This window comes from Canis aureus, chromosome 1 (genome assembly GCF_053574225.1).
Source record: "Canis aureus isolate CA01 chromosome 1, VMU_Caureus_v.1.0, whole genome shotgun sequence".
Lineage (NCBI taxonomy): Eukaryota > Metazoa > Chordata > Mammalia > Carnivora > Canidae > Canis > Canis aureus.
In genome coordinates this window covers 40934999-40960504 of record NC_135611.1, presented here as the reverse complement: position 1 = coordinate 40960504, position 25506 = coordinate 40934999, and the positions used below count along the sequence as shown (strand labels likewise).

Genomic DNA, 25506 nt, shown 5'->3' with positions numbered 1-25506 from the left:
GGTTGACTCCTACTCTTATATCTATCACTCCAAATCCAGGAGGCTTAAATTTGTGATAAAGCTTGCTTATATAACTTGAGAACTATTATTTTAAGATGAATTTTCTAAGTCTGATTTCATAATTATGTTATTCCTGCTACAAATTAAACTTTGAGATGAGAAACACCATGATTATCTGTATGACTTATCCATATTTTAGCTCTTAGGATTTCTTACTAAAGTCTGTCTGTATGTATTTTCTTAGTTTATTTTTCCTTTTTCCTCTTCACTTTCACTAATAGCTGATTTAAACTTTTATGGTGTTGGAAGCTTTGCTGACTTCTGTAGCCTCCATTACTGTGTAGGCAAGTAAGATTTTAAGAGAAACAGTTCTAAGTCTGGCATGCCACCCTTAAAAGATTTTGCATGCAAATGGGTATCCTAACAGAAGCATGAGGTTGCTATATTCTAATTAGGCTTGCGTTTCTAGAATTAGACTCTACTTAATTCTTTTTCTGCTTAAACCCTTAAATTAGTTCTTTATTGAACTAGCCAAAAATAAACTACTTCGAAATCCAGGTAGTCCACGTCTACTCAGAAGTTGGCTTTTGTTTTTAATCTGTGCTTTGGTATCTTCATAAATCACACTGACCATTCTTTGAAATGTACCAAAATGTCTAAAAGGTACCTTATAATCAAACAAGTTTGTCCCTTTTAAATAAGGTAGAAGAAAAAGCCTTTGCATTTTGCATTAGTGGTAGCTGCGAGTCCTACCCTTAGTCTACTGCCTGAGAAAATAAAAGAAACATGAAAGGAAAGATGGACTATTAATAAATGGTTAGCTTAGAGAAGACGTTCTTTTATTCTTAATACATCAGTTTTTAGAATAAATGAATCTGGACAGGCAGAGGTTTTTTTTTTTCATGATAGGTAAAATAGGAAGAATATTTTAATTCTTGGTGTTCCACAAGATTAGCATATAGTGAAAACAATCTAATCACATAATTTGGGGTGAGTCTGCATGGAGAGATAGGTGAGGATGCATGTTAACAAATGTTTGGTTATTGCACATTGGGAACTTTTTTGGGGGTGCATTAGAGAACAGTTGAAGGCTGACTGTTGGTATCATCTTCTTGCTCTTCACAGCAGAATCTGTGTATATACTCACTTTTGTATATCCTGTTTATCCCTTAAGCTGCACTTTGATAATTAATTTTCTCTGAAGTATATTCTAGATTTCTAACATGCTTTATTAAAAATTATTATGCATTTAACCTTTAAATATATGCCTGAGTTTTTTCCAAACTATTTTTTAATATTTGATATAGAAGATAATTCCTCACTTAACCTTCAGTTTATTTGCCTAGGTTGGATTATCTCAAGATGCGCAGGATCAAATGAGAAAGATGCTTTGCCAAAAAGAGTCTAATTACATCCGTCTTAAGAGGGCTAAAATGGACAAGTCTATGTTTGTGAAGATAAAGACACTAGGAATAGGAGCATTTGGTGAAGTCTGTCTAGCAAGAAAAGTAGACACTAAGGCTTTGTATGCAACAAAAACTCTTCGAAAGAAAGATGTTCTGCTTCGAAATCAAGTTGCTCATGTTAAAGCTGAAAGGGATATCCTGGCCGAAGCTGATAATGAATGGGTAGTTCGTCTGTATTATTCATTCCAAGATAAGGACAATTTATACTTTGTAATGGACTATATTCCTGGGGGTGATATGATGAGCCTGTTAATTAGAATGGGCATCTTTCCAGAAAATCTGGCACGATTCTACATAGCAGAACTTACCTGTGCAGTTGAAAGTGTTCATAAAATGGGTTTTATTCATAGAGATATTAAACCTGATAATATTTTGATTGATCGTGATGGTCACATTAAATTGACTGACTTCGGCCTCTGCACTGGCTTCAGATGGACACATGATTCTAAGTACTATCAGAGTGGTGAGTAAAATCATAAAATTTGTACATATTAATATGATTTATTAATGCAATAAGATATAAGATGGTATTACCACTGGATGGAAGCCAGAAGTCTTGATTCTAGGTCTTAACTGTTGGATAAATGTGAGTGAATCCTTTAGACATCTAGACTTATGAAATGAAAGAATATGTTAGATTCAGTTATTTCTAAATATCATTAACATTACTGAGTTCACCTCTTGATGTTTTCTCAATTTGAAATATGTCAGACAAATAACATTTTAAAAATAATTTAGAAATGAAGCCCCATACCTGCCATTCAGCTTAAGAACCAGATCATCAGGGCAGCCCGGGTGACTCAGTGGTTTAATGCCGTAGTGCCGCCTTCAGCCCAGGATGTGATCCTGGAGCCCGGGGATCGAGTCCCACGTCGGGCTCCCTGCATGGAGCCTGCTTCTCCCTCTGCCTGTGTCTCTGCCTCTCTCTCTCTGTGTCTCTCATGAATAAAAAAAAAAAAAAAAAAAAAGGAACCAGATTATCAGTACTATTAAAGGCCCTAAACGATCACTTTCCCTTTACTCCTCCACAGAGGTAACCATTATTTCAGAATTCTGTAGTCAGCTTTTTACTTTCCTCTGTACTTTTTCCACATATGTCTGTAACCCTGAACAATATTATTTTATTTTGTCTACTCTTGCATACTATTTACATGTAATCATGCTATATATATTCTTCAGTGTTCGTGTTTGAGGTTGATCTGTGTTACTGCATATGACATCTTTTTTTTACTACTATTTAGGATTCCATTGTATAATTATTACACAACTTATTCAACCTTAAGCACTTTATATACATAATTTTGTTTAATCTTCACATATTACTGAAGCAGGATAAAGAAACTGAGGCTTAAAAAAAAAAAAGAAACTGAGGCTTAGTTAGACGAAGTAACTTGCCCAAGGTCAGACAGAAAAGAAGTATAAGGGCTAGGCTTTGAACCTAGGTTTGTCTGATTACAGGGCCATGTTATTTCTACTACACCACACTGCCTCACCAAGATCCCTTCAAAGCGCTAATGGAAGTGTAAGTTGATCTAATAATTCTTGAATACTTACTATGACTAGGTTCTTTGCATATATTCTAACTTAAGGGTTACAGTAATCTTCTGAGGTAAGTCTTATTAGCCTCCTGTGCTTAAGTGAACACAGTAAATTGATATTAAATGGGTAGAACTGAGACATCTGAACCTGTCTCCCCAGATTCACCTGAATTACTTGAAGTTCATCTTAAAAATATGATTCTTAGGCTCTATTCCAGTCTTCTAATTGAAAATGTTCACTGGAGGGGAGATATTGTATTTTTTTTTTTAAGGTTGCTTTTTATTTTTTTAAGTAGCCTCCATACCTGATGTGGGTTGAACTCATGACCCAGAGTTTGAGAGCTGTGTGCCCTCCGGACTAAGCCAGCCAGGCACCCCAAGAAATTGTATTTTAATCAAACACCCCCAATGATTATTACAGTCAGGTTAATTTCAGATGTATTTTTCTAGGTGATTTCATCTAGTCGTAAGTTTAAATGCCATCTCATTATCAGTGACTTCCCAATCTCTCTCTAGAAATGGCTTCTCTCATGTGTATTTCTTTTTCTTTTTTTTTTTTTTTTTTTAAGATTGATTTATTCATTTTAGAGAGAGAGTGGACAAGTGAAGTGAAGGGAGGGGCACAGGGAGAGAAACTCCAGCTGACTCCATGCTAAGCATAGAGCCTGATACGGAGCTTGATCCCAGGACTCTGTGATCATGCCTTGAGCCAAAACCAAGAGTCAGACACTCAACTGACTGAGCCACCAAGGCACCACATGTGTGTTTCTAATAGGCTTTTCAAAATTAACATTGCCAATAACAACTCTTAATTTCTCCCCTTCAGGGCTTCCCCATTTTAGTAAATTGCGCTAACACCACCTACTTAGTTATCCTTGATTCTTTTTCTTTCACATCCTCTACGTTTAATCCATCAATAAATACTGCTTATTCCACCTCTAAAAATACCCTGGATCTGTTCACTTTTCTCTGTCTTCACTGTTACCATCACAATCCAAGCTTAACTGCAATAGTCTCTGAACTGGTCACTTTTTACTGTTGTCCTCCTATAATCTATTTTCTACACAGCAGTTAATGTTTTCTTTTTAAAACATTAATCAGGGGATCCCTGGGTGGCTCAGCGGTTTGGCACCTGCCTATGGCCCAGGGCGCAATCCTGGAGTCCTGGGATTGAGTCCCACATCGGGCTCCCGGCATAGAGCCTGCTTCTCCCTCTGCCTGTGTCTCTGCCTCTCTCTTTCCCTCTCTCTCTATGTCTATCATGAATAAATAAATAAATCTTTTAAAAACAAAAACAAAAAAAAATAAAGCATTAATCAGATTATGGGGCACCTGGGTGTCTCGGTTAAGAATCTGCCTTTTTAGCTCAGGTCATGATCTCGAGGTCCTGGGATCAAGCCCCATATGGTCTCGCTGATCAGCAGGAGGCTACTTCTTCATCTCCTTCTGCCCCTTCCCCAGCTCATGCTCCCCCATACTCACTCGTTCTCTCTGCCACTCTCTCAAAAAATAAAATTAAAAAAAAAATCAGATCTCGTCATTCTCTTGCTTCTCACACTCCAATATCTTCCCACTGTACTTGGAATAAAAGGCAAATCATTTCTTTTGCTTATAACTGTACTGGCTCCCACTCTGTTGTCTTCCATTCTCTACTATTGCCACTGGTCTTCTGTTACTCTATTAGAATGCCTTGCCCTGATTTTCAAATGGTTGAGTCCTTCTTGTTTTTCACAAATGTTACTTCAGTTAGTCTTCCTGAGCCACCTAGTATGTTTGTCATATTATCCCATGTTGATTCTCTAGATGGGGCTCATCACTCTGTTATATATGTATCTGTTTTGCTTGTTCCATATATAGAAACTACCTGAGAGAAGAACCTTGTCTTATCATTTGTTGAGTGAATGAAACACGGATCTAATTTGTTTGAAACTTTGTTCAGATGAGTAATGGGGACCAGTCTGAGTAACAGATTCCTGATCCTATCTACTCATGACTTTCATTATGATCGTTTAACATCAAGTAAATTACTGAATCTTATGCTAATTTTTTTGGGGGGAAAACTTGTCCTATTGAGATCTCAGAGCACAGGCTCTAGCCAATAATAAACACCATCAACGAAATGGCATATGTTGTGTCTTAATTTGTCTCAAGGGAAGAGTATTGTTAACTCTAAATCGTGATGCTAAAAGATTAACAGGCTTTGGGTACATTCTTGTGCTTGAGGCTTTTATTTACTTATCTATTTACTACACAGGTGACCATCCACGGCAAGATAGTATGGATTTCAGTAATGAATGGGGTGACCCCTCTAACTGTCGATGTGGAGATAGATTAAAACCACTAGAGCGGAGAGCTGCACGCCAGCACCAGCGATGTCTTGCACATTCATTGGTTGGGACTCCCAATTACATTGCACCTGAAGTATTGTTACGAACAGGTAAGACATTAGTTTCATAATATCTCAATAGTCTTTTAGACCAGCTGAAACTTAAATTAATTAGCACATGACTTATTTTTCAGGTTTATAATAAAAATATTAATTTCTATAGAATTAGCTGGTGATTTAAAATTAATTTTGATGGTATCCTGAGCACTTCTTTAAAAGTTTATGAATAACTATAACTTTGGTATCTTATTTTAGGCTATACACAGTTATGTGATTGGTGGAGTGTTGGTGTAATTCTTTTTGAAATGTTGGTGGGACAGCCTCCTTTCTTGGCACAAACACCATTAGAAACACAAATGAAGGTAAGATATAGAATCTGTACCAAAGGATTGTCACATAGTCCTTATATCACAGACCTTTAGCAGTGTTTTACTTAGAGGAGGAAAATTTAATCTGGAATTTAAGAATGAATTTGTAATGTGGCACCTGGCTGGCTCAGTCAATAGAGCAAGCACCGCTTGATCCTGGGGTCATGAATTCATGACTTTGAGCCTCCCATTGGGGATAAGAGTTCATTTTCCTAAAAATGAATTTGTGAGGGTTACAGAAAGCCACTAAAATCCTCAGGTGAACTCTACTCTGCATCTTCTCACTGTTGTTACAGTGCTATATTCCCCCTCACTCATTCTCAAGGAAGTCTTTAGTAATGTTTATAGATTTAATTTATTTTTTGTCACCTTCTGGCTCCTGACTTTGTTCCCTTCCATGCACATCCTACCTCCAAACTACAAAGTATATATCTCCACTTGAAATTACCTCTGGCACTTAAATGAGAAGTTACGCACAATTTGGACCATAAACAGTCCCATTAAAAACCCGTTAGTGGTTCCCATGTCCATGGATTAAAGTCCAAACTTGCCCTCTCTTCCTCTGTGCATACCATTTCCTCTGTGGGGGATGTCTTCCTTCTTTCTTTCCCATCTTCCACAGTCCTCCCCACTTTCTTAAACCTGGTAAACTCTTGAACTAACTCACTACTAATCATTATTTGACGATCGTGAAGTTATCTCTTCTATGTTGCTTCTTGCTAAGTTGTAACTACTTCTTTCATTACATTTAACAGAAGATATTTAAAACTTCTGGTATTTCTGGGTGGCTCAGGCAGTTAAACATCCAATTCTTAATATCAGCTCAGGTCTTTTTTTTTTTTTTTTTTTTAAGATTTTATTTATTTATTCATGAGAAACACAGAAAGAGAGAGAGAGGGAGGCAGAGACATAGGCAGAGGGAGAAGCAAGCTCCATGCAGGAAGCCCGATGTGGGACTCAATCCCCGGACTCTAGGATCATGCCCTGAGTCAAAGCCACCCAGGCATCACATCAGCTTAGGTCTTAATCTCAGGAGTGTGGGTTTGAGCCTGCACTGGGCTCTGCACTGGGTGTGGAGCCTACTTAAAAATAAAAGAGAGAGATCTTTCTTTAGAATTTTTTCTGTTTTTTCTTTTTTAAGATTTTTACTTTATTTATTTGAAAGACAGCATGGAGGGGCAGAGAGAGAAGAAAGGGGGCAAGAGAATCCCAAGCAGAGCCCAGAGCCCAATATGGGGCTCGATCCTAGGACCATGAGATCATGACCTGAGCTGAAATCACGAGTCAGTCACCTATAAGTCTATTGGTAACACATTCCCTCAGGTTTTGTTCAGATCAATTTGTCTGAAAGTGTCTTTATTTCACCTTCATTTTAATATATGTATATATGAAAGTAAATGCATATACACATATGTATGTATGTATGTGGCTGTGTGAAAAATTGAATGCTTTCTCCTTAAAATCAAGAACAAGGCAAGGATATCTATTCTTACCAGTCTTATTAAGCATAGTTCTGGAAGTCTTAGCCAGTGTAGTATAGCAACAAAAGAAATACAAGGCATACAGATGATAAAGAAATAAAAACTGCCCCCATTCAGTGATGACGATATAATTTTCTTTTTTTTTTTTTTTTTAAGATTTTATTTATTCATGAGAGACACAGAGAGAGAGAGGCAGAGACACAGGCAGAGGGAGAAGCAGGCTTCACGCAGGAAGCCTGATGTGGGACTCAATCCCGGATCCTGGGATCATGCCCTAAGCTGAAGGCAGACGCTTAACCGCTGAGCCACCCAGCTGTCCCGACATAATTTTCTATATAGAAAATCCCAGGTGGGACGCCTGGCTGGCTCAGTGGTTGAGCATCTGCCTTTAGCTCAGGGTGTGATCCTGGAGTCCCAGGATCAAGTCCCACGTCAGGCTCCCAGTGAGGAGTCTGCTTGTCCCTCTGCCTATGTCTCTGCCTCTCTCTGTGTCTCTCATGAATAAATAAAATCTTAAAAAAAGAAAAGAAAAGAAAATCCCAGGGAACTTATGAAAAAACCCATAGAACTACTTAGTTTGTAGGTTATAATAGTAATAAATACAAATCTATTGTATTTTTATATTCAAGCAATAAAGGACCAGAAACTGAAATAAAAAACAGTACCATTTATAGAAGTTTCCCCAAATTGAAATATGTAGGTATAAATTTAATAATACATGAATAAGATCTATATGCTGAAAGCTACAAACTCTGATGAAAGAAATCAAGAAAGATCTTAATAATACAGAGACATGCCATACTAATAGGTTGGAGAACTCAACATAGTAAAGCTTATCTTATCTCCAAATTCATCTATAGATTTAATTCTGTTCTAATTTTTGAGGAAATAGATAAGCCAATTCTAAAATGTATATGGGTGGACAAAGAAACTGGAATAATGTAAATAGTTTTTTAGAAGAAGAGCAAAGGGGTTGCCAGGTGACTTGGTTAAGCATCTGACTTGATCTCAGCTCAGGTATTAATCTCAGGGTTGTGAGTTCAAGCCCTACATTGGGCTCCACACTGAGCATGGAGCCTACTTAAAAATAAATATTTAGGGGATCCCTGGGTGGCTCAGCAGTTTAGTGCCTGCCTTCCGCCCAGGGCGTGATCCTGGAGTCCCAGGATTGAGTCCCACATCGGGCTCCCTGCATGGAGCCTGCTTCTCCCTCTGCCTGTGTCTCTGCTTTTCTCTCTCTCTGTGTCTCTCTCATGAATGAATAAATAAAATCTTTAAGTAAATAAATAAATATTTAATGTTACTTAATATTTATTTAATACTTAATTATTTAATACTGTTTGAAATATATTTATTTATTTAAATATAAAATAAGAAAAAGGAATCAACTACTTGATTTTAAGACTTACTGTGAAGTTCCAGTAATTCACACAGGGTGATATTGGCAAAAGGACACAAACAGTCAATGGAACAGGACAGAGAAATAGAACCACCCAAATAGGACCATTTGATCTTTGACAAAGGTGCAAATGGAGAAAGAATAGTATTTCAGCAAATGATATAGGAAAAACTGGTCAGCCACATACAGAAGGTACTGAAACTCAGGGTACTTGGGTGGCTCAGTCAGTTAAGCATCTGCCTTTGGCTCAATTCATGATCCCAGGGTCCTGAGATTGAGCCCCACATCCAGCTCTGTATTAGTGAGGAGTCTGCTTCTCCCTCCCCCTCTGCTTCTTCCCTGGCTTGTGTGTGCTCTCTCAAATAAATAAAATCTTAAAAAAAAGAAAAAAAGTATGTACTGAAACTCCATGTAAACTTCATTCTTATGTAGAGATTAACTCAAAATGGATCATCAATCTGGAGATAAAATATAAAGCTATAATACTTTTAGAAGAAAACAGGCGAAAAATCTTTATGGCCTAGGTAGGTAGGGTTAGGCAGAGAATACTTAGAAATGACACCAAAATCATGATCCATAAAAGAAAAAGTTGAGAAATTGGAATTCATCAAATCTAAAACTTTCAGTATACAAAAGACAGTCAAGTGGCACCTGAATGGCTCAGTCAGTTGAGCATCCGACTCTTGGTTTCAGCTCAGGTCATGATCCTTAGGGTTATGAGATAGAGCCCCATGTCGGGCTTCATGCTCAGCTCAGAGTCTGCTGGAGATTCTTCCCTCTCCCTCTCCCTCTGCTCTTCCCTCATGCATGCATCTGCATACTCATGTACGTTGTCTCTCTCTCAAAAAATAATAGTGTTTAAAAACAAAACAAAAAAACAAATTGCACAGTCAAGACAGGACAGGCTACAGCTTGGGAGAAGATATTTGCAGATCATATTTCCCACAGAAGGCTTGTATCTAGACTATAAAAAGAACTTTCAAAACTCAATAGTAAAAAATATTTGATTACCTACTACCTTCCTTCCTTCTCTTTCTCCATTCTTTATTTCCTTCCTACCTCCCTCTCTCCCTCATTCTGTTTTATTCAAAGCCAGAATAAATATTTATTGAACATCTATTAATTATGTGCCAGGCAACTTGCCAGGCACTGAGAAAGACAAAACATGGTCTGTAGCCTTATGGAATTTTATCTGTGGTAGAAAGACATAGACATAAATAGATACCACAAAGTATTAGAGATACTATGATACCAGTAAATACATGAAACAGGAGGCACAGTAGAAACAGTCATTTTCTGCCATAGGTAGAAGTTTAAAAGAGGAGCTAAAACTTAAAATGATGAGTCTTATAATATGAATATAAATTGCCTGGAGAGGAAGGAATGGGAGGAAAGGTTATTTCTCACCAATGATTCACTCATTATTAAAGGTAAGAAAGGCAAAATACCATGCAATTTATTTTTAAAGATGCAAATAGTCTGGTAAAACTTTTTGCTATAGGGATCCCTGGGTGGCGCAGTGGTTTGGCGCCTGCCTTTGGCCCAGGGCGCGATCCTGGAGACCCGGGATCGAATCCCACATCGGGCTCCCGGTGCATGGAGCCTGCTTCTCCCTCTGCCTATGTCTCTGCCTCTCTCTCTTTCTCTCTCTGTGACTATCATAAAAAAAAAAAAAAAAAAAAAAAAAAAAAAAAAACTTTTTGCTATAAAACTTGGAGGAGGGGGATCCCTGGGTGGCGCAGCGGTTTGGCGCCTGCCTTTGGCCCAGGGCGCGATCCTGGAGACGCAGGATCGAATCCCATATCAGGCTCCCGGTGCATGGAGCCTGCTTCTCCCTCTGCCTGTGTTTCTGCCTCTCTCTCTCTCTCTGTGACTATCATAAGTAAATAAATAAAAAAAAAAATTAAAAAAAATTAAAATAAAAAAATAAAACTTGGAGGAGGGATGCCTGGGTGGCTCAGCAGTTTAGCACCTCCCTTCAGCCCAGGGCGTGATCCTGGAGTCCCAGGCTCGAGTCCCACATCCAACTCCCTACATGGAACGTGCTTCTCTTTCTGCCTATGTCTTTGCCTCTCTCTCTCTGTCTCTCATGAATAAATAAATAAAATATTTTTAAAAATGAAAAAAAAAGCTTCGAGGAAATTTTTGTTTTTCTTATTTATCAATTCCTTCCTAATTTCTAAAAATCTCTTTTAAAGGTTATCAACTGGCAGACATCTCTTCACATTCCACCTCAAGCTAAACTGAGTCCTGAAGCCTCTGATCTTATTATTAAACTTTGCCGAGGACCAGAAGATCGCTTAGGCAAGAATGGGGCTGATGAAATAAAAGCTCATCCATTTTTTAAAACAATTGATTTCTCCAGCGACCTAAGACAGCAGTCTGCTTCATATATTCCTAAAATCACACACCCAACAGATACATCAAATTTTGATCCTGTTGATCCTGATAAGTTATGGAGTGATGATAATGAGGAAGAAAACGTAAATGACACTCTCAACGGATGGTATAAAAATGGAAAGCACCCTGAACATGCTTTCTATGAATTTACCTTTCGGAGATTTTTTGATGACAATGGCTACCCATATAATTATCCAAAGCCAATTGAATATGAATATATTAATTCACAAGGCTCAGAGCAACAGTCAGATGAAGATGATCAGCACACAGGCTCAGAGATCAAAAATCGTGATCTAGTGTATGTTTAACACGCTAGGAAATCATTGTAATGAGGATTTGGAAAAAGACCCGAAAAATAGAGTTTTTTGAGGCTCTGAGAGTAAAATTATGCAAATGTGACAGAGCTTTGTATGAGTGCTCTGTGTACAATGTTTTATGTTCCTAAATTATGGAAAATCTTTTTAAAATGTTAATTTATTCCAGCCTTTTTAATCAGTAATTTAGAAAAAATTGTTATAAAGAAAGTAAATTATGAACTGAATACTATAGTCAGTTCTTGGTACTTAAAGTACTTAAAATAAAATATAGTGCTTTGTTTAAAAGGAGAAGCCTGGTATCTATTTGTACATACACTAAATAATTTTAAGACAAGAGTTTTTGAAATTTTTTTGAAAGACAGTTTTAGTTTTATCTTGCTTTAACCAAATATGTACCCCACATTCACAGAGCTCTTTTTTGTTTACCCCATAACCTTGTTTTTGGTACAAAATAAGCTATAGAAATTAAGCCATTATGGCGGTGAGTGTACCTAGGCTAATGATAATCTGATAATTTACATCTTGGAACTAAGAAATACAGGGTTGAAACAGTATGTTCATCAGAAGAAAAAATAATGCAGATTATCTGTTTCTTTTCCCTCTGTGGAATATTTAATCTTCTAGCATTTATTTCTCAAGAATTACTGGCTTTAAAAGAAGCAAAGCACTACCATTTTTCTTTCTATACCGATATTTTTTAATGCTGCTTCTAGATTTTAAAAGGGAACAAAGTTGCCATAAGTCAAAATTTACAATACTGAATGCTAAAATCTTTCATATTTTTACTTCAGAAATTTGTTTTAAGTTTCCACATCCTAAGCAGAGAGATTATTTTCAGTTTCATATGAAACTTTAATTAGAAAAATTATTTGTGGGTACTCACTAGAAAAGTATTTTTTCTATATATTGACAGTTTTGGTTATGTCATCAGTAATGTTATATGTTTCCTCTTTCAGAACAGTACTGTATTCATGGATTGTTATGGCAAAGGAAATCTGGCTATTTGGGCATATTTAACCCACGGGCAGATTAACTGGTGAAATAATTATTATTTAATTCTTAAGGTGGACATTAGTAATTAGAAAAAAAGTTACATAGCGGTCTTAGTAGAAAATTCAAATCCTCCTAACTTAAGGTTAAATAATGTTTTACAGCATGCCTGTTATATATAATGCTTAGGTTTTAAGGAACACTTAATGGTTTTATACCAAAATACATTTAGCTTCTCTTTTAGGAAGGGGAAAAGGGCTGTATTCTGACATTAGTAAAATTTATATTTTACTTCCTTTTTTTTTTAAGCTCCACTGATAGGGAATTGTTTTATCAAAACTTTATGTCTGGATCAGAAGAGGCATAATTTTAGTGATTTTCAAACTAATGGAACAAAGCTAGTGGAAGTAATACGTGTAAGTAAAATTAAAGGCAAAGCTGTTCCAGTTGAATTGGGTGGGCAATGAAGATTTATTAGTTCACACTTCCCACCTTTGTATAGGTGTCCCTCTCAGAGCTTAGCTTGTAAACCACTGCATAATCCATTGTGTAGCGGTGGGTCTTTGAGATTCATTGGTTTTTTGAGAATCTGGTGAAAGGTAGGGACTCTCTTCCTGGAAAAATGCATATTAACATACACGCATATATGATGCTGCATGCAGTCTTAGGGATTCTGGACATGTTGAAAACTCACAGACTTGGTTAAGGACCTGTATCCTATAAGAACACTGATATGTTAAACTAAGAACTTTGTTTTAAATTTACTGATACTCAGATTAGCACATCTTGTATAAACAGTGATAATCTGTGATGGAAAAAGTCTATACCATGTGATAAGATATCCCTAGGAATGCCTCTCTCTTGCTGGTACAGCACTAAGGCATTTAAACATACTCTTGAGGGCACTGAAATAAATGTTTGACTTGTTATAGGCTTGATACGGAAATATTTCTGAAGGACTTCTAATCAGAGAATTGTAAGAAAAGGCACTATAATGAGTTGGCAGTCTTTACTTCATGGAACATTCAATTAGTGCTATAAAATCCTATTCGAAACAAAGTAGTTCAAGAATTTTTAACTCAGTACTCAAACCTTAAGATATCCCTCTGGCTCTTTGGGTTTTCTGTCAGATTTATTGGAATTTCCACTTAGTTGTTTTACTTTTGGATTGTGCTGCAATGCAATGTACAAAACCAACTTTGTTACATTTATGTTGTAGGAAAACTAAGGTGCTGTCTCCTCCCCCTCTCCCCACAAAATCTGTGTTGACACTACAAATTTTGTGTTCTTTTAAAATTTCCTCTGACAACATAAGCTTTTTGTGTTTATGTGAAGCAGTAGACAAGCCTTTGGTATCTGCAGTTTTAACAGTCTGGATATACTTATTAGCTATCTTATTCCCAAACCATATCCAGTCCTTCTAGCACAGAATCTGGTGCTTCCTGACCAAAAAGACGAGAACATGAAAAAACCTATATGCTTTCAATTGAAATAGAGTGAAAACATTGGTTATACGTGTTTTCTTTTTCAAATAATTTTCCCATTCATGAAAAAACTTGCTGTCTTTCTTATACTTATCCCCATTTTATGTATATCAATAGTATTTATAAAATGTGTTCTATAATTATGTAATTGTAGATACTGTTATGTATTGTCCAGTGACATTCTAAGGCAGGCCTTATTGCTATATCTTTTCTACCTTATTTGTAATAGGAACTATAGAATGTATGACTAAGAAGTCACTTTGAGATTGACTTTTTAAAAAAGTTATTACCTTCTGCTGTTGCAAAGTGCAAAACTGTGAGCGGAAATGTTTTATTCTGACTTAATAATATGTTAGAAATTAGAGAATACAGTGGGAGGAGTTTTAGATATTGCTGCTGCTGTTACCTAAGGTACTTTAGAAATTTTTCTTTAATAAACAAAAATAAACAAAAATCCCTTCGGTATTTAAAGTGAAACATTTATTTAGCCTGTTCGTTTTAATCTAAAGCAAAAAGTAATTTGGGTCAACATATTGGTATATTTGTAAAGCGCCTTAATATATCCCTTTGTGGAAGGCACTATACCACAGTTTACTTTTATATTGTATTGTGTATATAAGTATTTTGTATTAAAATTGAATCAATGCGACACTACAGTTTTATAAAATAATGCTTTGTTAGGAAAAGGAATTACAGCTTTGCAATATAACTAAATTGTTTTGCATACTTCTGAATGTAGTAGATATGAATAATCAGCCTGTGTTTTTAATGACTCTATTTGTATTTTCCCAATCATTTTCTGTAGTGTAACATTTGCTGGGATAATAAAAAAAATAATAATTCCAATCTTTCAATTATGTGTGGAGAGCTGACTATTAAGGCACTTAGTATGTTGATTTCATTTTCAAAAATGTATTTTAATCTTTTTTTTAAAATTTTTTTTTTCAATTTTTATTTATTTATGATAGTCACAGAGAGAGAGAGAGAGAGGCAGAGACACAGGCCGAGGGAGAAGCAGGCTCCATGCACCGGGAGCCCGATGTGGGATTCGATCCCGGGTCTCCAGGATCACGCCCTGGGCCAAAGGCAGGCGCCAAACCTCTGCGCCACCCAGGGATCCCTATTTTAATCTTTATTCTCAAAATTTATGATTAAAAATTCAATGTTTTAGATTAAAATATATACAACTAATGATAATAGGGGTAAGGCAAACTGAGTAGAGTTAGTCTAAGACAGTTTTCATTTTGCCCAACATAAGTACAATAAATATTTCATGTTAAAGGCTTCCTTTAGGTCAGCACAGATTTAAACCTTCCTGATTATCAGACTCCTCAATTTGTATCATGAGTCCAAAATTTTTAAAATACGTAGTTGGATAATCTGTTTTATTTATAATCCTTTATCACATGACTGCCTACCAGAGAAAATGCATATATTGATGCTGTATCTTAAATCAGCTTTACATGGATGAACATTTTTAGTTTTGTATTCTTTTTGCTTTTTCAAGCATTACCATCATTCTTAGTCTCCTTTATTCTTTTGTTTGCACTTCCTTATAAAATTATTTTTAGTCTACTCGAGGCTGTTGTATAGCTGATGCAAGTTGCATATTCCTATGATTCATTATACTATACTATAAACCCACGTTTGGCATGTTTGTGACTCTACTTTGTTATGCCAAAGCCAAACACACAAAAATTTATCTACTTGTGTGTGTGAAGAGTACAGGAAAGAGGTCAAATTTATGTCTGAAACGTAGGCAGTTATTGTTGTCCCTAACATCTAGTCTCTCCTTATTCCTACTTTAAATCCAGAGATCCTAAACATACTGCTGGATTCAGAATCTGGGTGGAACTTTGAGTTGTTTCCCCCGGAGAAGGGTTAAATTTGTTCCGTGGTGGAAAAAGGGATTCTCATGAGTTCTTGGTTCCTAGAGTGGCTGACTAATGACACAGGCTGCTCTTGTTCCCCAGCATACATTCTCTCATTCTTTTTTTTTTTTTTTATAAGATTTTATTTATTCATGAGAAAGAGAGAGAGAGGCAGAGACACAGGCAGAGGGAGAAGTAGGCTCTATGCAGGGACTCCGATGTGGGACTCCATCCCGGGTCTCCAGGATCATGCCCTGGGCCGAAGGTGGTGCTAAACCGCTGAGCCACTCAGGCTGCCCAGTTCTCTCATTCTTTCGTGAATAGAGCCCCCATCCCTGTCCAAATTTTGACTGCCCTGCTAGAGCAGCCCATATTTCTCATATTCCCTTGTATTCTCTCATGAATAAATAAAATCTTCAAAAAATGTAAAAACATAAAATTTAAAAAAAGAAAAGAACCTGGTTACCTGAAAGATGTGTGGTGTGGGGCTGTCTGTCCGGGCTGGTGGTTACCTGAAAGATGTGTGGTGTGGGGCTGTCTGTCCGGGCTGGTCTGATAAACTGCAGAATGTCTGTATGTGTGTGAGTGTGTGTGTATCATCTCCATTTGTTACTGTTGCTGAACTTATACCCTAATTAATATAGAATTTATAATCCGATATAATCCATACTCTGATTTGCCAAACAATTTAAGGAGGTCATTTTGTACTCTGATCATCTCCCATGCAATCAATCATGAAACTCAGTTACTTTACCTTGTACATTCTTCTCTAATTCCTCTTCAGCCTCATTGTTACTACTCTGATTGAGGCCAGAGTTGAGCTTTTACCTGAATTACTGCAATAGCTTTCTAACTATATTCTTTGATTTCATTCTGGTCCTTCAGGTTTATTAGCTAAACTAGCACCCAAATGACCTACCTGAAAAATAACTGGATTCTGTTTCTACAATGACCACATAAGCTCCTAATGATTGACTTTACCCAGAACTGTTATAAACTCTGGGGAAAATACAAAAACAGCCACCTAAAAATACTGAGTGCAACCAAGAACAGGAAGATTCTGGATGGAAGTCAACCCTTGGAAGAAAGGAATGGCACTAGATTATCTAATTTTCATGATATCTTGGCTGAGAAATCCCCAAATCTCTAGCTGAATCATTTACCACACATCTGTGGAGAAGAATTTTTTTTTTTTTAATGATTTTATTTATCCATGAGAGACACAGAAAGAGAGAGGCAGAAGGAGAAGCAGGCTCCATGCAGGGAGCTGGATGTGGGACTTGATCCTGGAACTCCAGGATCATTCCCTGAGCCTAAAGCAGATGCTCAACTGCTGAGCCACCCAGGTATCCCAGAACGAAAAATTTAACTGGCATTTGAAGTACTACCCACCAGCGAATCAAATCAAGTTAATTGCCTGCTTAACAACAAAACAATAGATAAAAATAAAATTTTATTTTTTTATTTTATTTTAAATTCTTTTAAACTCAAACTCTTAAATTCAAGTGGAGGACCTGGGTGTAGACAAAGGAAGATAAGTTTTCATTGAAATGGGAGGCAAAAACCAAAGGGCAAGTGTGAAGTAGAGCTCCGTGTATTGTGATTAGGTTTCTCTGCATATACAACCCAAAACAGTCACTGCTTAGGCATGCAATATCTGGAGTTGGCAGTCCACAGCAGGTATGGCAGTTCCACAAAGCCCACACTTCGTCTGTTCAGTTCTGCTATCTTCATCATACAGCTTGTATTCAAAAGGCTGGTGGCTTATACTTTATCCATTTTTTCCCTGTTCTCACCTGGTAAAAAGAAGGGATGAAAAGAGAGGGTATGGGAGAGCTTCAAGGCCTCTCCTTTTAAGATGCCTTCCTAAAGTTGTACATAACACTTTTCCTGGCCAGAAGTTAGATCCATGGCCACACCTAGTTAGTTGCATGTGAGTCTGGAAATGTAGTCCTTATTCCAGATGGCCCAATTTCATCAAGCTTGGTTCTGTTACTAAGTAAGGAAAACGAGTATTTGGTGGCCAGATGGCAGTCTCAGCCTCAGGGATCAAGTTGAGTAAATTTCACTCTGCTAGCTTCCATTCTCTCCCAGGGTGGAGACATAATAACTTGCTTAAAGGACAGAAATGGGCAGGTGGCTCGCTTGAGGAAAATGGTGAAAGTCTGAAATAACTAATGTGAAGAGAGTAGGAGAGAGAACTGAGGTGGAATATGCAGAAAAATATGTTTCAGGTAGCTTGGAAGATACACAATTATGGTGCATCAATCTTCATGGTGGTGCGATATATACACACACACACAAATATATATATATATATATATTTTTTTTTTCTGTAGCATTCAGCAATCTGGGAGTAGCAGGACTGTGCTGGAAGCTATTATTTAGGAAGAATGTACATAATAATATTAATGAACAATGTTAGGGATCTGCCCCATTTTGTTACTACAAATATTGTGACATAATTAAAAATTCAGATTCTTACTTGTGTTAGAATTTTCTTGTCTTATTTATACTCTGTATCCTAAGAGATGGCTCAAATTTTTGAAGTATGCAGACAAGGACTGCCAGATAAAATCAACCAGGTGAGTAAAATTAAATGATCCTGAAAGTCTCTTAGATTTCTCTGGATGAAATGTAAATTTTTAAAATTTAAGTTAATGAATAAAACAGTAAGTAAATAATAAAATTTAAATTTTATTTTTATTTATTTATTTTTAAAGATTTCTTATTGATTTATTCATGAGAGGCAGAGAGGAGAGAGAGAGGCAGAGACACAGGCAGAAGGAGAAGCAGGCCCCATGGAGGGAGCCTGACGTGGGACTCCATCCAGGGTCTCCAGGATCACGCCCTGGGCTGAAGGCGGTGCTAAACCGCTGAGCCTCGGGGGCTGCCCCAAATAAATAAATTTTTATTTGGGGCAGTGGTTGAGCATCTGCCTTCCAATCAGGTCATGATCCCAGGGTTCTGGGATCAGTCCTGCATCTGGCGCCCCTCAGGGAGTCTGCTTCTCCCTCTGTGTCTCTGCCTCTCTCACTGGGCCTCTCATGAATAAAAAAAAAAAAAAAAAAGAATAAATGTTTAGTGTAGTAGTCATGAGTGTGGTATACAAATACCGTTTTTCCTTCAGAGCACACTGCAGAATTGCACATCCCTGTCCCTTTGAAGGTAGGCTTGGTCACATGACTTGCTCTGGCCAATGAGATGTGGGCAGAAGTTGTGCAAGTTACCTCTTCCCCACCCTCCCACCCCCCATGCCAAAGGTCCCAGGGCCTGCATTCATTCTGCTGTGAACACATAGAGTAATTGAGGAAAAAAATAGTGTTCAAAGGAGCACAAGTTTATAGCCCCTTTGGTAAGCTCAGAGTTCTTTTTGGTATAAGGGGGTTTATATTCTGATTAAAAAACAAATCTTGTTGGGCAGCCCAGGTGGCTCAGCGATTTAGCGCCCGCCTTCAGCCCAGGGCGTGATCCTGGAGACCCTGGATCGAGTCCCACGTCCAGCTCCCTGCATGATGCCTGCTTCTCCCTCTGCCTGTGTCTCTCATCTTAAAACAAATCCTGTTGTTTGAAACCTCTGATTTAGAGACTACTACAGCTTAGCCTAGTCTTCCCAAACTGGTACAGATGGTGAAGAAACTGAACTGGTGAATGTAAGCCTCTCTTTGGAGGTTTTTTACTTTAAAAATCAACGTTAGGGCAGCCCCGGGTGGCTCAGAGGTTTAGCACCTGCCTTCAGTCCAGGGCGTGATCCTGGAGACCTGGGATCCAGTCCTGAGTCAGGCTCCCTGCATGGAGCATACATCTCCCTCTGCCTATGTCTCTGCCTCTCTTTTTTTGTGTCTCTCATGAATAAATAAATAAAATATTTAAAAATAAATAAAAATCAACTTCATTGAGATATGATTTATGCATAATAAAATGCATCCATTTTAACATGTACTCTTGGAAGAGTTTTAATAAATACATACATTTGTGTAACCATTACCCTAATTCAGATATATAATATTTCCATCACCTCAGTACCTTTCCTCATGCCTCTATGAAATCTAATCCTTTTCTTCCCTCCTCCCGCCCTTAATCCAGCCTCAGGTAAACACTGATCAGCTTTTTGTTAGATTAGTTTTGCTTGTTCTAGAATTTCATATATAGTATTATATAATATAGTTATATAATACATGCTCACTTTGTTTTGGGAAAAAAATTTTTAAGGATTTATATATTTTAGAGAGAGAAAGGAGGGTGGAAAGGCAAAAGGAGAGGGAGAATCAGGCTCTGTCCCAGGACTCTGAGGTCATGATCTGAGCAGAAACCAAGAGAGTAGGCTGCTTAACCACTGTGCCACTCAGGAGCCTCTGTTTGAAAAGTTTTAGAAGTACAAATGGTCTCTATAATTCAGCATACCTTTGCATACCTATAAAAGGTGAAAGTAGATTCAGCCTAACTAGGGTGATTAATCTGTACCTCCCCAAATTGTTCTTTTTTTTTTTTTAGACTTTATTTTTTCATGAGAGACACAGAGCTACCCAGGTGCCCCAAATAAAAATAATTTTCATTCATTTATGAAGCCTGGGTGGCTCAGCAGTTCAGCATCTGCCTTTGGCTCAGGTGTGATCCCAGGGTCCTGGGATGGAGCCCCTCATTAGGTTCCCCATGGGGATTGTGCTTCTCCCTTTGCCTGTGTCTCTGCCTCTCTCTGTATCTCTCATGAATAAATAAGCAATATCTTTAAAAATTAAATTTAAAAAAATAATAAAAGCCATATTCAAGGGTGCCTGGGTGGCTCAGGTCATGATCCCCTGCTCAGAAGGGAGCCTGCTTGTCCTCTCCTTCTGCCGCTCCCCCTGCTTATGCACTCACTCTCTCTCTCTCTAATAAATAAATTAAATTTTAAAAAATAAATAAAAGCCATATTCATGCCATATCAATAAACACTACAAGAAAAATCTATCGTGTCATGTTATCAACATTGATCACATTGATTTGGTACACTTTTTTACCAATCACATAGCTAAAAAGAAAACCTAAACCATTATTGTAAACAGAAATTCAACAATGTCGGGGCACCTGGGTGGCTCAGTGGTTGAGCACCTGCCTTTGGCTCAGGTCATGATCCCAGGGTCCTGGGATGGTGTCCTACATCAGCCTCCCAGCAGGGAGCCTCTTCTTCCTCTGCCGATGTCTCTGCCTCTTTCTCTGTTTCATAAATAAATAGATAGTAAACTAATTACAATTTCCGGTGCTCTGTTACTGTGGAGTTCCTATCCACAGCAACACTTATTCTCTACTTAGCTGAGAATTTTAGGTAGCTCAGGTGGCTGGGTGGTTTAGCGCTGCCTTTATCCGGGAGTGTGATCCTGGAGACTCAGGATCGAGTCCCACGTTGGGGCCCCTGCATGGAGCCTCCCTCTGTGTCTCTCATGAATAAATAAATAAAAATTTTTAAAATGTGTGACTTTAATCTCCATGAGACATTACACGTATGTTTTTAAAGATTTTGTTTATTTATTCATGAGAGACACACAGAGGCAGAGACACAGGCAGAGGGGGAAGCAGGCTCCATGCAGGGAGCCCCACACGGGACTCCATCCCAGGGCCCCAGGATCACGCCCGGAGAGGAAGGCAGATGCTTAACCGCTGGGCCACTCAGGCGTCCGGAGACATTATATTTTTTTGATTGCTGTATACCTGATGCCTACCACAGTGTCGACAGCATCGTAGTTGCTCAATAAATATCAGTGGAATAAATGGATAGCTTTCCTTTGAACTGAATGTCTTTATATAAATCTGTGTTAAATTACTGCGATGATTTAAGATTATAATTTCAACGACCATGCGCTCCTAAAGGAGAACGCGTCTCGCACCTCTTGCCTCTTAGGTGTTGGGACAGGACGGAGATGGAGGCTGAGGAAGCCTGGCCAGTTGTACCGTGGAGCACGCATCTGCAAATCCTGGCACATCACAGTATTGTGTTGTCCGCTTGCATTAAAATGATGGCCAAAAAAATAAAAAATAAAATAAATAAATCAAGAAAACAAAACTCCACGAGCAGCATGTCCGCATATCTTCGTTCACCCATTCCCTATGTTATCAGTCTTAGGTCGTGACCAGCGCCCCAGTCGAATTCTGCGTTATTTGGTTCTAAAACTGGATCTGTCATAAATTATTTGGCCCTTGGCACTCACCAGTAAAACAGACCCTCTGGCTTCCTAACCTCTGAGGAGCACGGTGGAAATCAAATGGGAGGAAAAGGGAGCGAGAACTTCGAAGAAGATACCAAGGTACGACGCGGGATGCTACTAGCTTCACGCCGCGCATCCCTACTCCCGCCCCGAACGCCGCCAGGAGACCGTGCGGACTGCGCAGGCGCGCCCCTGCAGCCCCGCCCCCCCCCGCCCCCCCCGCCCCCGCCTGGCGCCCGGCGCGCGCACGCCGCCCGGCGTCCTCGCTCCCGGGGCGTCGCGTCGCGTGCGCTGGAGCCGCCGAGGCCACCCCCAGCACCGGAAGTGACCCTGGCGGGTTTGCCTTCAAATTCTCGGCGAGCTGAAGCGGCGCCGGGGCTGGTGACGGTTGGACATCGCCGTCCTGGGGCGGTGAGCACGGAGCAGAGTGGTTGGGGCTGCGCAGGGCCCGGCCTCCTCGCCGCCCTGAGCCCGCACGGCCCTTCCCCTCCGCCTGGCGGTGGGCGGCTTCCCACGGAGCCTCGGCAGCCGCAGGTGAGTGTTCACCCCCGACCCCCCGGGCCCGCTCGGCGAGGCGCTCGGGCGGCGACGAGCCCGCCTCGCATCCTCCCCTGAGCCTGCCCTGAGCCTGCCCTTGGCTGCGCCGGGGTCTTGGGTCCTTGCTGTTGTCGCTGACACCTGTGGCTCAGGTGACGCGTCCCCTACCTGAGGAGTGCTGTCGAGCCTGGGATTCGGGGGGCCCCTGGCGCTCCCCTTGCTAGGCCTGTGTCATCGGAGGAGTCTCTCATCGGAAAAAAACGTCTTTCTTTATTCCTTCGCTTTTTTTTTTTTTTTTTTTTTTGAGCGGCTGTCCTCGGAATCTGCCCACGCACCCGCCCCAAACCCTCACCCCCGAAAAACCTTGAAAACCTTGACAGCGGGATGCAACTTCTCTTACATTTTGTTAGATACGAGTGATATTGTTGAGGATATGCTTTATTCTGGCGCCCCGCGTCCTCTGGGAGGCTTTTGGCCCTTTTGGTCCAGAGTTGGTACCTTTTGGCAAATGTATCCCTCGAAACATTTGTTTCAGATCGTATATTTCTAGGGTGACGAAGTTGGAGATAACGTGGATCCTTACGTGCCCCCTACAGCGGATAGTCTCAGCCCTTATTTAATCAAAAATAATTTTCTCCTTTTAACTGCGAAGTGCTGTTTTATATCAGTTACTAAATTTCCAGCAGCACAATTTTGCATCCTTTTCTCCTGAAAGCATTCACTTCTGTGTTTCTCTTTGAAATCCTACCTTTAGTTACTGCTAAAAACATTCCTAATGTTTTAGAACCTCTGCCACAACGATAGAAAACCACCGTGTCAAGAAAGATTCTTGTAAAGTTCACAGGCTTCTAAATGTCTCAATGTGTAGCCGCATTGTCTTTTCCAAAGGAGATGATTTTTGTAATCAGGGAGTTCTCACACAGAAATAACTGCAGAACTCTATTTTGTAATTTCTATTAATTTGTGGCCTGTATCATGCCTTAAAAAAATTTTTTTTTTTTTTTTTTAAAGCAGTGCTGATCAATTTCCAACATTCCTAAACCGTGGAAAGCTATGTAAAGCTCCTCTAGGGCATTGGTTATTCAAGAAGCTTTTACACTTTACAGATTCAGTACTCAGCATACTATATATACAATGGATTCTGCATCTTATTTTGAAACTGATGTCATAGTTTGACAAATACTAAGGATTTGGGAATCTTGTAGAATTCACTGTACTAACAACATTGTTGAATTTCTTTTTTTTTTTTTTTTAAGATTTTATTTATTCATGAGAGACAGAGAGAGAGAGGCAGAGGGAGAAGCAGACCCTCCCTCTAGGAACTGAATGCAGCACTCGATCCTTGCACCCAGGAATCACAACCTGAGCTAAAGGCAGTGTTCCACCACGGAGCCACCCAGGTGTCCCGACGTTGTTGAATATATGTTTGCAACAATGGTTTAGGTTTTTCTTTTTGGCTATGTGGTTGGTAAAAAAAAAAAAGATAGTGTATCAAATCAGTATAATCAATATTGACGACATGATAAATAGATTTGCTTATAGTGTTTATTGCTATGGCTTGAATATGGCTTTTATTTTATTTTTTTTTTAAGATTTTATTTATTTATTTGAGAGACAGAGAGCACAAGCAGGGGGAGTGGCAGAGGAAGAAGGAGAAGCAGGCTCCACTCTGACCAGGGAGCCGGATGCGGGGCTTCATCTTAGGAACCTGGGACATGACCTGAGCCACCCAGGTGCCCCTGAATATGGCTTTTAAATTACATCTTAATTGTTATGTTGACTTATTTTTGTTTTGTTCAGGGTAAACTGAGAGGTTATCAAATACATATTTATGTATTCTTTTTTTCCTGAGCAAGCACACTTGGATAACTTTTTTGTTCTTCTTGAGTATTTATCATATGGTGATTATAAAGGTAGGAAAAATGTATGCCATGCTATAATTGGTCATGGATCACTCATTTATTGTATATATTTATAATTGTTAGTGACTAAGTTAGCATTATGGTTGTTTTCATATCCCAGAGATGAACTTTCTGAACATTGCTTAATAGTATTGTCACTTTTAAAGTTACATACACTTGATTTACTGAAATTCCTTCAAGAAAATCTATGAATGAGGTTCATTTGTTTTTGTTTTAGGACATCAGTTTTACAGATAAATATTTTCAACATAGGTGTTGATTTTTGTAGCCTGTGCTTAATAATATGCCATGCTTCTCCTAAGTGAAGCAAATACACCTAGAATAGATCAATGATGTTCTATTAAACTTCAAGGATATAAAGGTTTAAGTCTTATTTTTGTTTTCAGTGCAATTCCTTGGAACTGAGTAGTTACCCAGTTAATATTTCCTGAGTGAGTGACCTATGCACATTACAGTAAAAACTGGAATATTAGTGGAACCCAGCCTGACTCCCTAAAATATTAAATGGATATGATATTCTTAGGTGTGGAATAGGGAAGGCCTCATATTTTTTTTTGGGGGGGGGGAGTGTAGGAATCTCAGAACCTCAGATGTTTGGATCTATTGCCTATTCTTTTTCCATCATCTCTTTAATCACTTATTTTCCATAATCCTGGAGAAGAAAAAGACACTAAGTCTCTTTGGAGATACCATAGCACAGCAGATATTACCTTTTTAAAAAAAAAAAAAACATTTTATTTATTTATTCATGAGAGACACACAGAGAGAGAGAGAGAGAGGCAGAGACATAGGCAGAAGGAGATATAGGCTCCCTGCAGGGAGCCTGACACAGGACTCGATCCCTGGACTCTGGGATCATGACCTGAGTTGAAGGCAGACACTCAACCACTGAGCTACCTGGGCGTCCCAGATATTAAGTTTACTAGAAATTTTGCTGTAGTATTTTTTATTGTCTAAAAATTTTTTTATAGGATTATATTTATTTATTCATGAGAGACACAGAGAGGCAGAGACACAGGTAGAAGGAGAAGCAGGCCCCCTGCGGGGAGCCCGAGATGGGACTCAATCCTAGGGCCCCAGGATCACAACCTGAGCCAAAGGCAGACACTCAACCCCTTGCTACCCAGGTGGCCCTGTTATCTAAAATTTTTAACTCTGTTACTTG

The 25506-nt window shown here is 38.8% G+C and overlaps 2 protein-coding genes and 1 long non-coding RNA gene across 11 annotated transcripts in view; 2 read left to right on the top strand and 1 right to left on the bottom strand.

Moving 5' to 3' along the window:
• LATS1 (large tumor suppressor kinase 1) overlaps nucleotides 1-14683 on the top strand; it is a 47889-nt gene extending 33206 nt beyond the window's left edge. For 5 of the 9 annotated variants that reach the window (XM_077896498.1, XM_077896484.1, XM_077896489.1 and 2 more), the window contains 4 exons: nucleotides 1347-1929; nucleotides 5259-5441; nucleotides 5646-5752; nucleotides 10837-14683. In XM_077896498.1, coding sequence (XP_077752624.1) covers nucleotides 1347-1929; nucleotides 5259-5441; nucleotides 5646-5752; nucleotides 10837-11346 — 1383 coding nt within the window. In that variant the 3' untranslated portion in view covers nucleotides 11347-14683. Of the gene's footprint in view, nucleotides 1-281; nucleotides 345-1346; nucleotides 1938-2924; nucleotides 2989-5258; nucleotides 5442-5645; nucleotides 5753-9943; nucleotides 10054-10836 lie in introns of those variants that run through there. The other 4 variants (XM_077896502.1, XM_077896505.1, XR_013379188.1 and 1 more) reach the window with 4 other exon arrangements.
• Nucleotides 14684-17146: 2463 nt separating this feature from the next.
• LOC144283604 (uncharacterized) lies at nucleotides 17147-22042 on the bottom strand. The gene is made up of 3 exons (XR_013352178.1): nucleotides 21886-22042; nucleotides 21565-21679; nucleotides 17147-17496 (listed from the first exon to the last, which is right to left on the bottom strand). It is a non-coding gene; the product is annotated as an uncharacterized LOC144283604 (long non-coding RNA).
• Nucleotides 22043-22162: 120 nt separating this feature from the next.
• Nucleotides 22163-25506, top strand: part of KATNA1 (katanin catalytic subunit A1) — a 47007-nt gene continuing 43663 nt past the window's right edge. Inside the window, exon 1 of the mRNA XM_077896477.1 lies at nucleotides 22163-22416. The gene's annotated coding sequence lies outside the window, so the exon portion shown is untranslated. The remainder of the gene's footprint in view (nucleotides 22417-25506) is intronic.